The sequence below is a fragment of the Polypterus senegalus genome, chromosome 6 (assembly GCF_016835505.1).
Source record: "Polypterus senegalus isolate Bchr_013 chromosome 6, ASM1683550v1, whole genome shotgun sequence".
In the NCBI taxonomy this organism is placed as follows: Eukaryota; Metazoa; Chordata; class Cladistia; order Polypteriformes; family Polypteridae; genus Polypterus; species Polypterus senegalus.
Genome location: NC_053159.1, coordinates 114,985,161 through 114,998,816, shown reverse-complemented (window position 1 = coordinate 114,998,816; position 13,656 = coordinate 114,985,161). Strand labels below are relative to the sequence as shown.

Here is a 13,656-nt window from a genome sequence, read left to right as displayed (position 1 = left end):
AACAGTATTAGTTGCCCTGCAGTATCCCCTGTCTACCTACACACGCTTGTAGGGAGTCGCTCTAATTGTCAGTGTGAATTTGCCTTCTACAGTTTGTTCTTTGACACCTAAGTAGTTCCTTACAATTTATAAATGTAAGCTGCCATATCTGAAAAATCTGCTTCCATTTTAATAGGAATTTGATTATGTTGAGGGCTTTATTTCTGGAGTGGGTTGGTTATTTATAATTGACATTCTCTTTCTTTTAAGCCCCTGATCACATTTAAAAAAGGGAATCAATCAATCAATCAATCAACATTTATTTATATAGTGCATATTCATACAAAAAAATGTAGCTCAAAGTGCTTTACAAAATGAATAGAAAAATCGAAGACACAATAAAAAATAAACATAAGTCAACATTAATTAACATAGAATAAGTAAGGTCCGATGGCCAGGGTGGACAGAAAAAACAAAAAAAAAACCTCCAAAAGCTGGAGAAAAAAAATAAATCAATAAAATGACTTACTATGTAGCATCCTGTTATGTGTAAGGTTGCCCAAATTCACTCTGGTCATTTTGAAAGACCCACAAGCCTAAACAATCAGCCCCAGGCCATCCCGAGACCTCACCTCACCTCATTCCTCGTTCTGTTTGTTGTTAATTTGAAAGGCTCTTTGGTTTTGAAATCCTCGCTGTCCCTGATTATGATTTACTTTCTCTCTCTATATCATTTTGGTGTGTACCTCTGATGCCACGTGCTTTGATTCTGGGTGGTTCATTTTAATTTTCTTCTAGCCTTTAAGGCATTGTTATTTGGATTTTTTGTACCCTTTTATTTAATTTTTTTTCCTAAGAGACATTCAATTTTTTCGTTCGTTTTTTTGAATTGGTTTACCATTAACCATATTGATTTTCATATCCATTATTTATGTGATGCCATTTTGGGTCTTGTCACATGACTGCGATCAGCACTACCAATAACATCATCAGATTTTTCTGTATAATTATGACAGTGATCACACATGTTTATCCCTCAGTCGAAACAATTCTTTTTATTTCATTAGATCAACTTTTACACAAGTAGAAAGATTTTGTTTCAGTTTTCTGGTGTTCACGTCTGTATAAAACCTCTCCTCTTGGTTGTCCCTTCAAAACTTTGACATTCTGTTTTGGTGCCTTCCTACGTTGTGACCTTGTCCCTGTCTTACTACATTATGGTTTTGCCCTTGCTAAACAAGTCCTGGTCTTGTACCCTTTGTCTCTCTCAGAGTAATCCTCGGTGTTACCTTCAACACCTGGATGCATGTCGGCCATAGTGAAGCTTGCTGTCTGTGTTCATTGCTTTGTGAGCCTAGCCTTCTATAGTTAAGTGCTAACATAACTGGAGTTTTTTTTTTGTGAATGCTGCAGATGGATGACTCTGTCTCAATCTTAGCTCCTCTAAATTAATCCTAGAGTGAGCAGCCATGTGAAATTTTCATGTGTTGGTTACATTCAAAATATTTTCACTGGATTGATTCTAATTATTTTCCAAAGGTCCTCCTGTTCAAACTTTTAAAAATTACAACTGATTCAAAATACTGCTGCTAGAGCCCTGACTCAAACCAAACATAATGAACCCATCAGTCCTTATGTAGCCTGAAAATTCCAACTTCCCATTATTTTCAAAACCCTTCTGTGATTTATAAAGTTGTAATTCCAGCAAACCTGAGAATTTTCTGTCCCTTGTCATCTCACTTTTTACATTTACCAGTCCATCCCATACCCACATATACACTCACACTCACTGCAGTCCTAAACTGGATTAGGTGGATTAAAAAATGGAAGCATACAACATCAAGTCTAGTCTAATTTTATAAGTTCCGTAAGTCATACTGTCCTCCACACTACTTGGTAGTTTATTCCATGTGTCTATGGTTCTCTGTGTGAAGAAAAACTTCCTAATGTTTGTGTGAAATTTCCGTATGTTCTTGTTGAGCTCATTTTAAAGTAACAGTCTCTGTCCACTGTGCTAATTCCCTTCATAATTTTAAACACTTCAATCATGTCTCTTCCTAATCTTCTTTTGCTTAAACTGGAAAGGCTCAGCTCTTTTAATCTTTCTTCATAACTCCCCTGTATCCCTGGAATCAGCCCAGTCGCTCTTCTCTGAACCTTTTCTAGTGCTGCTATGGCCTTTTTGTAGCCTGGAGTCTAAAACTGCACACAATACTCCAGATGAGGCCTCACCAGTGTGTTATAAAGCCTGAGCAGAACCTCCTGTGACTTGTACTCTACACATCAGGGCGCTATATAACCTGACATTCTGTTAGCCTTCTTGATGGCTTCTGAACACTGTCTGAAAGTCGATAGTTTAGAGTCCACTTTGACTCCTAAATCTTTCTTATAAGGAATACTTTCAATTTTCAGACATCCTGTTGTGCTTTCAAACCTAACATTTTTACTTATTACACATAATGAATTATATTTATTTACATTAAATGTCACTTTCCACAAATCTGTCCAAGCATGCATGCTCTGTAATGATTCAACATATTCCAGATTATCTGCCAATCCACCTATCTTGGTATCATCTACCAATTTAACCAGTTTATTACTTATATTCCTATCTAAATCATTTATATATATTAAAAATAGCAGCGGCCCTAGCACTGACCCCTGTGGAATACCACTCCTAACATCTGCCAATTCTGATGAGGTTCCTCGCACCATCACCCTCTGCTTCCTGTGTCTGAGCCAATTCTGCACCCATCTAAAAACATCACCCTGAACTCCCACTTCTTTTAGTTTGATGCCCAACATCACATGTGGCACCTTATCAAATGCTTTCTAACAGCTAAGATAAATAATATCATATACTCCAGTCTGATTGCATCCTTTTATTGATAGAACAATAGGATAGAATTCCAGCATGTTAGTAAAACACGAGCCCATGCTGACTGTTCAGTAAAATTCCTGTTTTTGCTGTGTTGCTCAATCTTATCCTTAATAATAATAATAATAATAATAATAATAATAATAATAATAATAATAAACAGTATTTGTGCTTCTTTTGTATTCAGGTATTTCTCTAACATACTGTGAGCTTTGTCATCTGCTCATTTGTTTTACTTTTGCTGGCTCACCCAGTGTTTCTTTGCCTGCTAGAGCTGCTTATTTCTATGAATTATATTGTGTTACACCAGGTCGTCTTGTTGTGTGTACTTGTAACCTGTGCACATTTCTTTGCACTATGCGATGCTGTATTATATTTATTAAAGATGGACAGGCTCTTTTTGCCTTTTACTATTGCCATAGGGTATTTGAAGGTGTGTGTAAGTGCTCGGAGCCTACACTATGTAAGAGTAAACTGAACTGAACCAAACGGACTTTCTCCTCACAGGAGTGGGCATGGCCACGGTGGCGATTTCTTTCATCATGTGCACCTATTACAATGTCATTATCACTTGGGCCCTGTATTACCTGCTCAGCTCATTTCAGAGCCCGCTGCCATGGCAAAGCTGCAATAACACCTGGAACGTCAAGGAGAACTGCACAGACCAGATGACCAACAGCACTATGGCATCCACTGCCAGCCAGCAGTTCTTTAAGTAGGTGCAACGTTAATAGCCTTTCAGGAAGCCCTGATTAATTTGCTTTTGGATAAGATATGTCAGGTTAACTTATTACTTAAAAGCATGTCAATTATATGATACGAGTTAGACAAAGTACAGGTAAATTAAAATTCTTTGTTGACATCAAAATGGTCCCAGTGATGTTCTGCGTGTACGTCATAAGCTGAGAGCTGTTATTCCTAAAATCAGACTAAGCTGTATACAGCAATGCTCATAACAATTAATATGTTTATGTACATGCCATGATTTTTTCATTAAGCCATTGCGTCACATGCAAAAGAACAGCAACCATGAAAAATATTCTTAATGTCCACACAGCTGTTCATGTTAAATTGAACAAGCCATGACAACATAGTAGAGATACTGCAGTAGGACATACTTTAGGGTGTTTAAAAAGCTGACAGGATCATAAAACTAATAGTAAAGAAATAATGGCATGCAAATTTTTAGCAATTGAAAACTCTTTCATTTCAAACTGAAAAACGTTCTTGTAAATGTATTGTTTTAATTTGACTACAACATGTACACTTCCTAATTTGCTAATTAAGAAAGCAGCCATATTAGGTGATTTGGAATTGGGCTAGGTAGGACAAGGAGAAGAGGTTGATAGAATTGCAAACATACCTGCATCTGCACTCATTCCAGCTACAAGGTCCTGGAAAAGACAAGTGGAGTGGAGGAGTCAGGAGGTCTGCGCTGGGAACTGTTCGGTCTGCTCATTCTGGCCTGGGCACTCATCTACTTCTCAATCTTTAAAGGTGTCAAATCTACCGGAAAGGTAAGAAGAGGAATATGACTCTCAAATGTTCATTGTAAACTGTCTATAGAACCAACCATCCATTATCCAACCCGCTATATCCTAACTACAGGGTCACGGGGGTCTGCTGGAGCCAACACAGGGTGCAAGGCAGGAAACAAACCCCAGGCAGGGTGCCAGCCCACCACAGTATAGAACCATTCAAATTCAAAATAATATAATCTCAGTGAATTTCCTGTTTCCTGAAAAGTTGTAGGGCATTGCAGTGGAACAAGGGGTGCACATTTCACGTGACTTGATTGTGGAACTCACTGTGGAGTTGATGGGGTTTCCAGTTTATTCCCACTGTTTCAAGGTGTGCCATCATTACTTGTACACGATTTTTGTCAAGTCTCTGATTCTATAATCAAGATGGATGCTTTATAGGTGTAATTACTAGGCCAAAAAGCCTGTGAAATTAATAAGTAACTCATTTCATTACTATCAGAAGATCACTTGAGGTTACTGGAGATATTATAATACAGATGGACATGGCTAAGTGTAAAAAGCATATTGAAGACTGGAATTTACAGTAGGATTGAAAACAAATCATCCCCCATCCCTGAGAAACAGAGCATGGCCAAGGGAGTAAAACTTAAAGCTTGTAAAAATACATACATTGATGAGTTTAATAGGTGGATAAAGATAAATGGAGAAGAAAACGAAATAGGAAGAGAATTTGCTTCCTCAGTGCTTTAAGAGCTTATTCTAAAATATTATTGATTAGATCCTTCCAGGTTCTCTAACTGAATATTTGATTTTTTCTAATTTCAAATAATATAACACATCGGTTTCCCACTGACTTAAAAAAGGAGAGTTAGGATTCTTCCAGTTTATCAGAATAAGTCTGCGTGCCAAAAGTGTAGTGAATGCAATCACAATTTGTTTGTCTTTCTCCACTTTAAGACCAACTGGAAGAACACCAAACACAGCTGTTAGAAGATTAGGAGCGATTGTGACACCATGGCTGTCTGAAAGGTAATTCAAAATTTTGGTCCAGAATGACATTAATTTGGTGGAGGCCCAAAACACAGTAGCTTCTTTTATAAATATTCGTCTGTAGTAGTAGGGTGTTGTACCGTGTTAGTCATTATGAATACAATGAGCAGTGAAGCAAAATGCCCCTTTTATTGTCTAACTAAACAGATTACAATATGTAAGGTTTCCAGGCAGCTAAGGCCCCTTCTTCAGCCAAGATGTAATAAGATGACTTCTCATAAATATTCATCAAAACATTCAAGTTCAAGGCCTTTGGACTTGTTTAAAGTGGCCCACTTTATCAAACACTCAAAACATGTTACGTAAGGCCTGCGATGATCACTACTTTTCTCAAAGGTCCTCTTTAATGAGTGTTTCATGTACAGATTGTGTCCATATGCTGAATAATTTAGAGTTTAGATTAGATTAGAGTTACACCTGGCATTGAAACATGTGCCCAGCGTCTGCTCACGTCTATCTGCACAGCACGGTGCACTAATCTGTACTTTGAATGGAAACTGGCAGCTCATAATGACCCAACAATCAAAAATGAAAAGAAGGTGACATGCCACATTTCTGTGAAGAACTTTAGTGTTTTAGCTTAACACCAAAGACACAATAATCTCAGTAACACAATGGAAGCTCAACTGAATTTCCCCTTGGGATTAATAAAGTATCTATCTATCTATCTATCTATCTATCTATCTATCTATCTATCTATCTATCTATCTATCTAACTTCACACACGCTGTTGCCGCTCTGCTCACTTTTTATAGGTTTGTCTCCCCTCCACAGCTTACCTGACTACTGCTGCTGCTGCCCTGAACGAGTCTCTTGTCTTTTCTGATGACTTTACTGCTGTATGTGAACAGAAAACGTATTTGCATTTCCATTCATATTAAATGGCATTGCTGTTCGTTTCTGACCAACTCCAAAAGTGTTTGTCACAAGTATTTGTATAGTGCCACCTGATTGTGACACACGTTAACGCAGGTACCACTCTCGCTAGACTTTATGTGCTGATGTCATTTTTTTCAGTCAATGCTGATTTGTATGGGAGATTATTTGTGCCAAAATGAAACGCGATCTAACATGTTAACTACATGTGCATATGTATTGCATTTGATTTTGGTACAGCGTTATGATTAAAGACATATCAACCGAGTGACAGATTGCTTTTCACAATTGCACACAGACTTTTTTACCGAAAAATCAAAGAGTACAAATTAGGCTGGAATATTAATAAACTTATAACAACAGGCATCTCATCAAGTTTGCTTCCCACAACCCTAAAACTAGACTACGTTTATGGACTGATGAATGAATTATATGATATGCAGTATTATCACAATTTCTACAGCACTTTGTATTTTTTCCATCACCCTGGACACAAGCAGAGAAAGACTTTGATGGCATATTTATTGTTATCTACTTGTGAAACAGACCGAGGCCAAAGTGTCCCTGAAGACATAACCACTGGCTGCTGGCGCTTGTAGCTCACTTCTTCTGTTGTAATTATTTTATTTCCAGTATTATAATCTGGGGGGCACGGTGACGCTGTGGTCCTCCCTGCGTGGAGTTTGCATGTTCTCCCCATGTCTGCGCTCCAGTTTCCTCCCACAGTCCAAAGACATGCCAGTTTGGTATATTGGTGATTCTAAATTGGCCCGTCTTTGTGTGTGTCCTGCAGTGGGTTGGCACCTTGCCCTGTGTTGGCTGGGATTGGCTCCAGCAGACCTCCGTGACCCTGTGCTTGAATTCAGCCGGTTGGAAAATGGTTGGTATTATAATCTTGTCTACTTATAGTATAAAGGCACAGCAGTGGGTAAGGACAGGGAATGAATTGTAATATTTAAAAGATGCAGTGCCTTGAGTCTGAAACTGTGATGCCATTAACAGAACAGATCCGAGGCTTGCCATTGCAACAGTCAGCATTCTGCCATTTGGTTCCCAGTCTTTTAGAGAATCCTAGTGAGCTGCAGTGGCTGTAGGCTTTCATTCTAACCACTTTATTTTAATTAGTAAACAAGTACTGTTTTAATATCCGAACGTGAGACAACTGTCTTAGAGGAAATTGGAGACATGAGAGAAAACACAGACGTACAGGAGCTATAAAAATGGACTGCGCACAAATGACATCAGACCCCAGGGACCTCAAGAGTTCATAGACCCCAGCGTCTAGTGTTACACCTCATTACTATCTTCAAGTCACCAACATTTGAAAAAGGTTCTGACTTAAAATTTGAAAAACTGAAGAAGAAAATCATGTGTACTGGTTTGCATTTTATATTGTAGTACTGTACTTCAAAAGCACCTCACTGTATAAATGTTAAGGTGTGTATTTAGTTTTTAACTAGTTTCTTAAAATATACTTTAACATCATCAGGTCGTATTGTTTGAGATTCTTATTTTTACCTTGCTTTATAGTTATTTAACAAACTCTAGAATTCAATTATTATAAAGTGGATGCTGCGGTGGGCTGATGCCCTGCCCGGGGTTTGTTTCCTGCCTTGCGCCCTGTGTTGGCAGAGATTGGCTCCAGCAGACCCCCGTGACCCTGTAGTTAGGATGCAGTGGGTTGGATAATGGATGGATGGTGTAAAAGGCGCTATATAGCGCCCGACCTGGCACAGACCACGCAGAGGCAACGTGTACAAAACACTCAGGCTTTATTATTTTTCTTCAGCTGTGTGACACGTCTTCCCCGTGCCACACAGCCCAAACACAGTCCCAAAAGCACAAAGCCACAAAACTCACTTCTCCACCTTCTCTTCCACCACTCCTCCGCAAGCTTAGTCCTCCTCCTCCCAACCCTGGCTCTCCGAGTGGTGGTGGCTGGGGCCTTTTATAGCCCACCCGGAAGCATTCTAGGTGATTAACCACCTGGTCCTAATTGAACTTCCGGGTGGGGCTGAAAGCTCGTCCAGCCGGGCTGTGGGAAGCAGGCAGCTCCCCCTAGCGGCCATGCCGGGCCCCAACCAAACTGTGGAGGACTCCATCTCCCATGGAGCCCTGCGGGCGGTTGGGGAATCACCGTCGGCCAGGGAGGCTGCCACCAAGCGTCCCGGGGGAGGTATTGGACTGCCCATGGCGACTCCACCGGAACAGAAGCAGCAAGGGCGTCCCTGCCGGGCATGGGACCCGGCTGTCCGTCACAATGGATGTCTGCTGATGTCTGCTTCCTCATTTACTTTGCTTCCAACGGCTGCTTCGCATGCTTTGCTTTTCTAAGACTGGTAAACGCGAGTTTAGATACTGCAGTGATGCATTCATTACTCCTTTAGTCTGATGTAACCAGTAATTAACAAAGGCTTCTTTTGTTGTTAATATCACTTACATAGCATCAGTGAAGTTGGTTATTCATCTTTGCAATATGGTCTACTAAAATATTTTCACTTTTGAATGGTCAGAGGTGGCTTATGAGAGACATATTTTTGCTTTAGTACAAGATCTGTGAATCCCGTGAATCTTTACAATTCATATGCAATTTTAATAGCATATAAAATGCCTCCCTTCACAGAGATGAAGAACCTATCTACTGATGCTTTATAAGCATAATGAAGATCAAGATCAAAAGATGTCTTTGCTAAGGACTTTGCATAAACGAGTATTAGATGCATTTTTGCAAGACCTCGACTAAAGTTTTACTGTAAGATTGTTGCTACCAGTACCTCTGATTTTCTGTATTAGTCTAGAAAGCATTGATATTAAATGTTAGAAATACATGCCCTTCTAATGCTTTGTGAGTTTGAAAAATAAATCTCACGTGATGTTTTATTACCAGAATATCTGAAACTATTTTTTTTAACAATTGAATGTATCAGTTGTGATAGACAAACGCTGAATGACATTTCATACAGAGTGCTTTTGCTATCTGTTTCATGTTTTCCATAAAAATTTAGGTTTGTAGCACCTCTTCTTGGCACAAACATGGAAGAGTTGTCTATGGAGTGCATTTTAAGATAAACACTTGCTGAGGACACCAATTGGCACCTTTGTTTTTTTGCCACAGGTGGTGTACTTCACTGCACTGTTTCCTTACGTCATCCTGCTGGCTCTCCTGATTAATAACTTATTACTTCCTGGGGCTATGAAAGGGATTCAATTCTATATCATTCCAGACTGGAATAAGCTCACAGAACTGGAGGTAAGATGACAATGGCTGCTAATGATTTATTACAGTATGTATTCTAGTGGGAGAGAAAGCTAAAGAGCTATTGACCGTGTGAACGTGGCCTGGACACAGACAGGCAGACATGTTCTCTTTCCACCACTACACGTCTATATATAATATTTACAAAGTCTTATGTGCTCACAAACCCCCCAAAGTCCTGGCCACACAACATCTTTCTTCTTCGGGCCGCCTCTACTCTCTCTTCTCTTGCCTCGCCCTTCTTCCACCCGACTCCAGCCTCGAATGAAAGGAGGCGGCCCCTTTTATTAGCACCCGGATGTGCTCCAAGTGAATTTCGGCAATCACCCACCGACACGACCCTGTGTAGCGGAAGAGCCGGCTGTTCTCCCGGAAGCTCTCCGGGTGTCCCTTCTTCTCTTCCCCGCAGCACTTCCTGGTGTGGCAGAAGTGCTGAGGTACAGGGCTCCAAAGACATCGGGGCGCCCCCTGGCGGTGACCACGGGCCCCTACAGGGTTGTGCTTCCAAGTGATCCAGGGCGGGCGCACGCCCTCTTCCGGTCCTTTACGGCGTCCTGGCCGGGTTGTCGCCCCTGGCACCTCTGACAGTGCCCCACTGCCAGCAAAGACCACTCGGGAGGAGCGGCACGTCCCACGAGGGCAGCTTATCCCCGAAGCGGGTCCTACTTCTGGGAAGCTGGGGTCCGGCCCTGTTCTCCCAACAGGCATAGGGGCGGAGACGCCATCTGGACACCACCACCTGGCATCCTCCTGTGCCTCGCACAGGCCGCGCTCCCCCCTCTTACCGGCAACCCGGGGCCCACTCCTTTGGCACCCCCTCCAAGGTTTTCGTGCCCCTTTGGTTAGAGCCACTCGCCTCCTCGTAGCCTCCACTAGCGGAGAGTCCTCCCATCAGACAGCCCGTTGTATGAGGGCAGGTTCCCAACGAAGCAGGTCCTACTGCTCGTCCAGGGTTCGGTCCTGCAATAAACAGAAAGACGGGGGCAGAGCCGCTGCCTGGACACCCTTCCATGGCGTCCCTCTGTGCTGCGCACTGGCAGTGTTCCCCCCTCCGACCGGCACCCCACACTTGCCTGTTCGGCACCCCCTCCGTGGGTTCCTGTCCCTCCTGTCGGTGTAACAGACGGGACCGCCTGCAGTCCTTTCCTCTCCGCTGACGTCATGGGTTCCCTCTGCCCCTGCAGAGGGCGGCCAGCACTCGGACGTGTGCTCCCAGCACCATGTTCGATCCTATCGGAGAAACTGGCATTCACCCCTCGATTCCTCCTATCACTCTGGGACTCTGAGTCTCCCTACTGCGTAAAAAGAGACTCCTTCCCGTCTGCGTCCCTGTAGAGCAACGCGAGACTGCCGACAACTCAGGGCGGAGGGTGCTAGGACCTGGGGCACTCAACAGCCCGTGTCCTGCCAGCCCTCTTGCTGTCTCTCCCCTCATCGCGCGCACAGCCCCCTGCGCCGCTTTCACTGTCGGAGGACTGCCTACTTGCTGCTGATCATTGTCATCACAGCCGTTTTCGGCAAGCCCTCCCTTGTGCTGTACGGGGACGGCTGTACTCACCTTCCCCGGCGTACACCTCCGACTGAAGAATCAAGCGTTGCGCCGTCTAATCGCCGTCAGTAGCTCTTCGATAGACGTGACCACCTTCATCTCCTGGAACCGCAAATCCACCTGGAGGGCACGTAGCACCTGCAACAAATGCTGCTCCACGGACTGAAGGCACGCCTCCAGCTCTGACAGAGCAGCTGGCAAAGACAGGAAGTTAACCGACGCGGAGCCTACCTGTGAAATAGAGAGAGAGAGAGAATTGTGATTAGTGTATTATTTGCCTGTTATTTGTGGCCGTCGTGGTTAGGGGCACTATTTATAGAAGAAGAAAGAAAATAAATTAATTCTTGGTGCTTTTACCCTGTGTCCTGCATGTCTGTCTGTTGGATTTAAGGGGCAACAGTGACCCCTAGCTTTCACAATATATATATGTTATTTGTTTCTGTAGAGCTCCCACAACTTATCACTTTCAGAGCCAGAACAAATTAGTGAACTGTCTTCACACCTGCACTTCAAGGAAATGAGACGTGACTCTTCTGATGTGACAACATTCTGGGTTCAAATTCCTCAAGAGTAACCAGCACTGAGTGAAAAAGCACTTGATGTACTTTTTCCTTTTCACTTAACCTACATTTGAAATGTCATCTTCTGCTATTAGTGTATCTGTTTACAAGGAGAACTAGCTTTGAGACTGTATACAGTTTAATATAACTGCATATTTTGTGATTCTAATCATTGATTGACCTGTATGGCTATATACTGTAGTTTCAGGATAAATCCAAAAGTAAAGGCAATTTGAAAATTACACAGTGACCGCAATGGATAGAATTTGATTCAGTACAAAATATTTGTGATGGGGTTGTGAGTTTCAGCAGGTTTCATTCATTCAGTAGTAGCTCAGTCGGTAGACTGGGTTGTCCAGCAATCGGAGGGTCGCAGGTTCGATCCTGACTCCCGGCATGAGAATGCAGCTGTTGTGTCCTTGGGCAAGACACTTAACCTACCTTGCCTGCTGGTGGTGGTCGGAAGGATTGGTGGTGCCAGTGTTCGGCAGCCTCACTTCTGTCAGTGTGCCCCAGGGCAGCTGTGGCTACATAGTAGCTTATCATCACCAGCGTATGAATGTATGGGTGAATGACTGTTGTGTTGTAAAGCGCCTAGGGGGGTTCTTGAACTCTAGTTAGGCGCTATATCAAATACAGGCCATTTTACCATTCACTCACTACAGTGCATTGTTTAACAGTGGTACAGCCTCGCAGTGGAGTGTCCATGTTCCTTTGACTTTGGCTTCAAATAGACTAACAACAGAGCTCTGAGTTGTGTGTCTTCAATCTACCCATAAGCCCTTGCAAATGTGTTGTATTGCATCAGCTTCTACCCATTGTGATCACCGCATAATTTTCAAATTGACTTTACTTTATGATATACCCTCATAATTAACCAATATGTAGGTAATCATTTTGTAGGTAACCAATACATTGCATGTATAAATTATTTTTTTTACTATGACCATACAATTTCCTTGTCATCAGGCAAATAATTAACAGCTTGTGTTATTGAATATACAGTAGGCCTATTCATCTATTGAATAAAAACAATTAAGGGTTTATGGCATTCGGATATTACATATACAGTAAGCTGATGGTCCGCAGTTTATATGTAGTTGGAAAAGTGGTCCTTAGATTTAAAAAGGTTGGCAACCACGTCTTTAGAGTGTCAATCTATTCAGATGAATGTAGGTACACAGTCTTCTGCCAACCTGAATAATCCTCCTCTCAAATTGAGATGCCACATCCGAGTTTACTTCCACATTTATTTTCACACAATAGTCAAAGTCTAATCTGACATTTTGGGATTAGGGAAAAATCAACGTCAATTTAAAAAAAATGCTGGTTTGGTACTCGAGAGGCTATAGGTATTTTCCTGCAATGTCGTGGTCTAAGTTGCTGGTGAAGGTCAACATATACCGTACACAAATGTTGCTGTCCATTTAAAGAAATTGGGCAGTCGCAATCCATCTTGTTGATTCAAAACAAGCAAATTTAGCCATGAGACTAGTCTACTGTTCTTAGCTTTCTCTATTTCCACATACGCTTAACTGGCCAACTTATTGCCTCCTAGCTTTAATGAGCGGTGTACGGTCAGATAGTGAATTGATGAGATCTCTGACACTAAATACTTTGTTTCTTCTGCTTGCAGGTGTGGGTTAATGCTGCTGCACAGATTTTCAACTCCATTGGCGTTGCTTTTGGTTCTCTAATCTCCATGTCCAGCTATAACAACTTTGAGAACAACATCCTAAAGTAGGCTCCTTTGGAAATGGCAACATAACAGAGCCTGTAGTGAGTGATGAATGCTGATGAAACAGTTGCTTTCCTGCATTTGAGGGAGATGGTGACTTATGGTGTTTTGCTTGAAAAGTCTGTGTAGGAATGATAGAGTACATTGGTGTAATAAGGTACATGAGTCGGCTTCTCCTAGAGCTAGGAAGGATGCTTGATTTATTGGGCATATCGATGTGACTGATAAGGAATTAAAGAACAGTAGTTTCATTGCAGCTTGTTATCTCTATATATAATCTTCATTT

General features: G+C 42.0%; 1 protein-coding gene across 1 annotated transcript in view; it reads left to right on the top strand.

Moving 5' to 3' along the window:
- si:ch211-283g2.1 (sodium- and chloride-dependent GABA transporter ine) overlaps nt 1–13,656 on the top strand; it is a 45,948-nt gene that overhangs the window by 11,702 nt on the left and 20,590 nt on the right. Inside the window, exons 3-6 of the mRNA XM_039755079.1 lie at nt 3,365–3,572; nt 4,242–4,374; nt 9,383–9,517; nt 13,269–13,372. Coding sequence (XP_039611013.1) covers nt 3,365–3,572; nt 4,242–4,374; nt 9,383–9,517; nt 13,269–13,372 — 580 coding nt within the window. The remainder of the gene's footprint in view (nt 1–3,364; nt 3,573–4,241; nt 4,375–9,382; nt 9,518–13,268; nt 13,373–13,656) is intronic.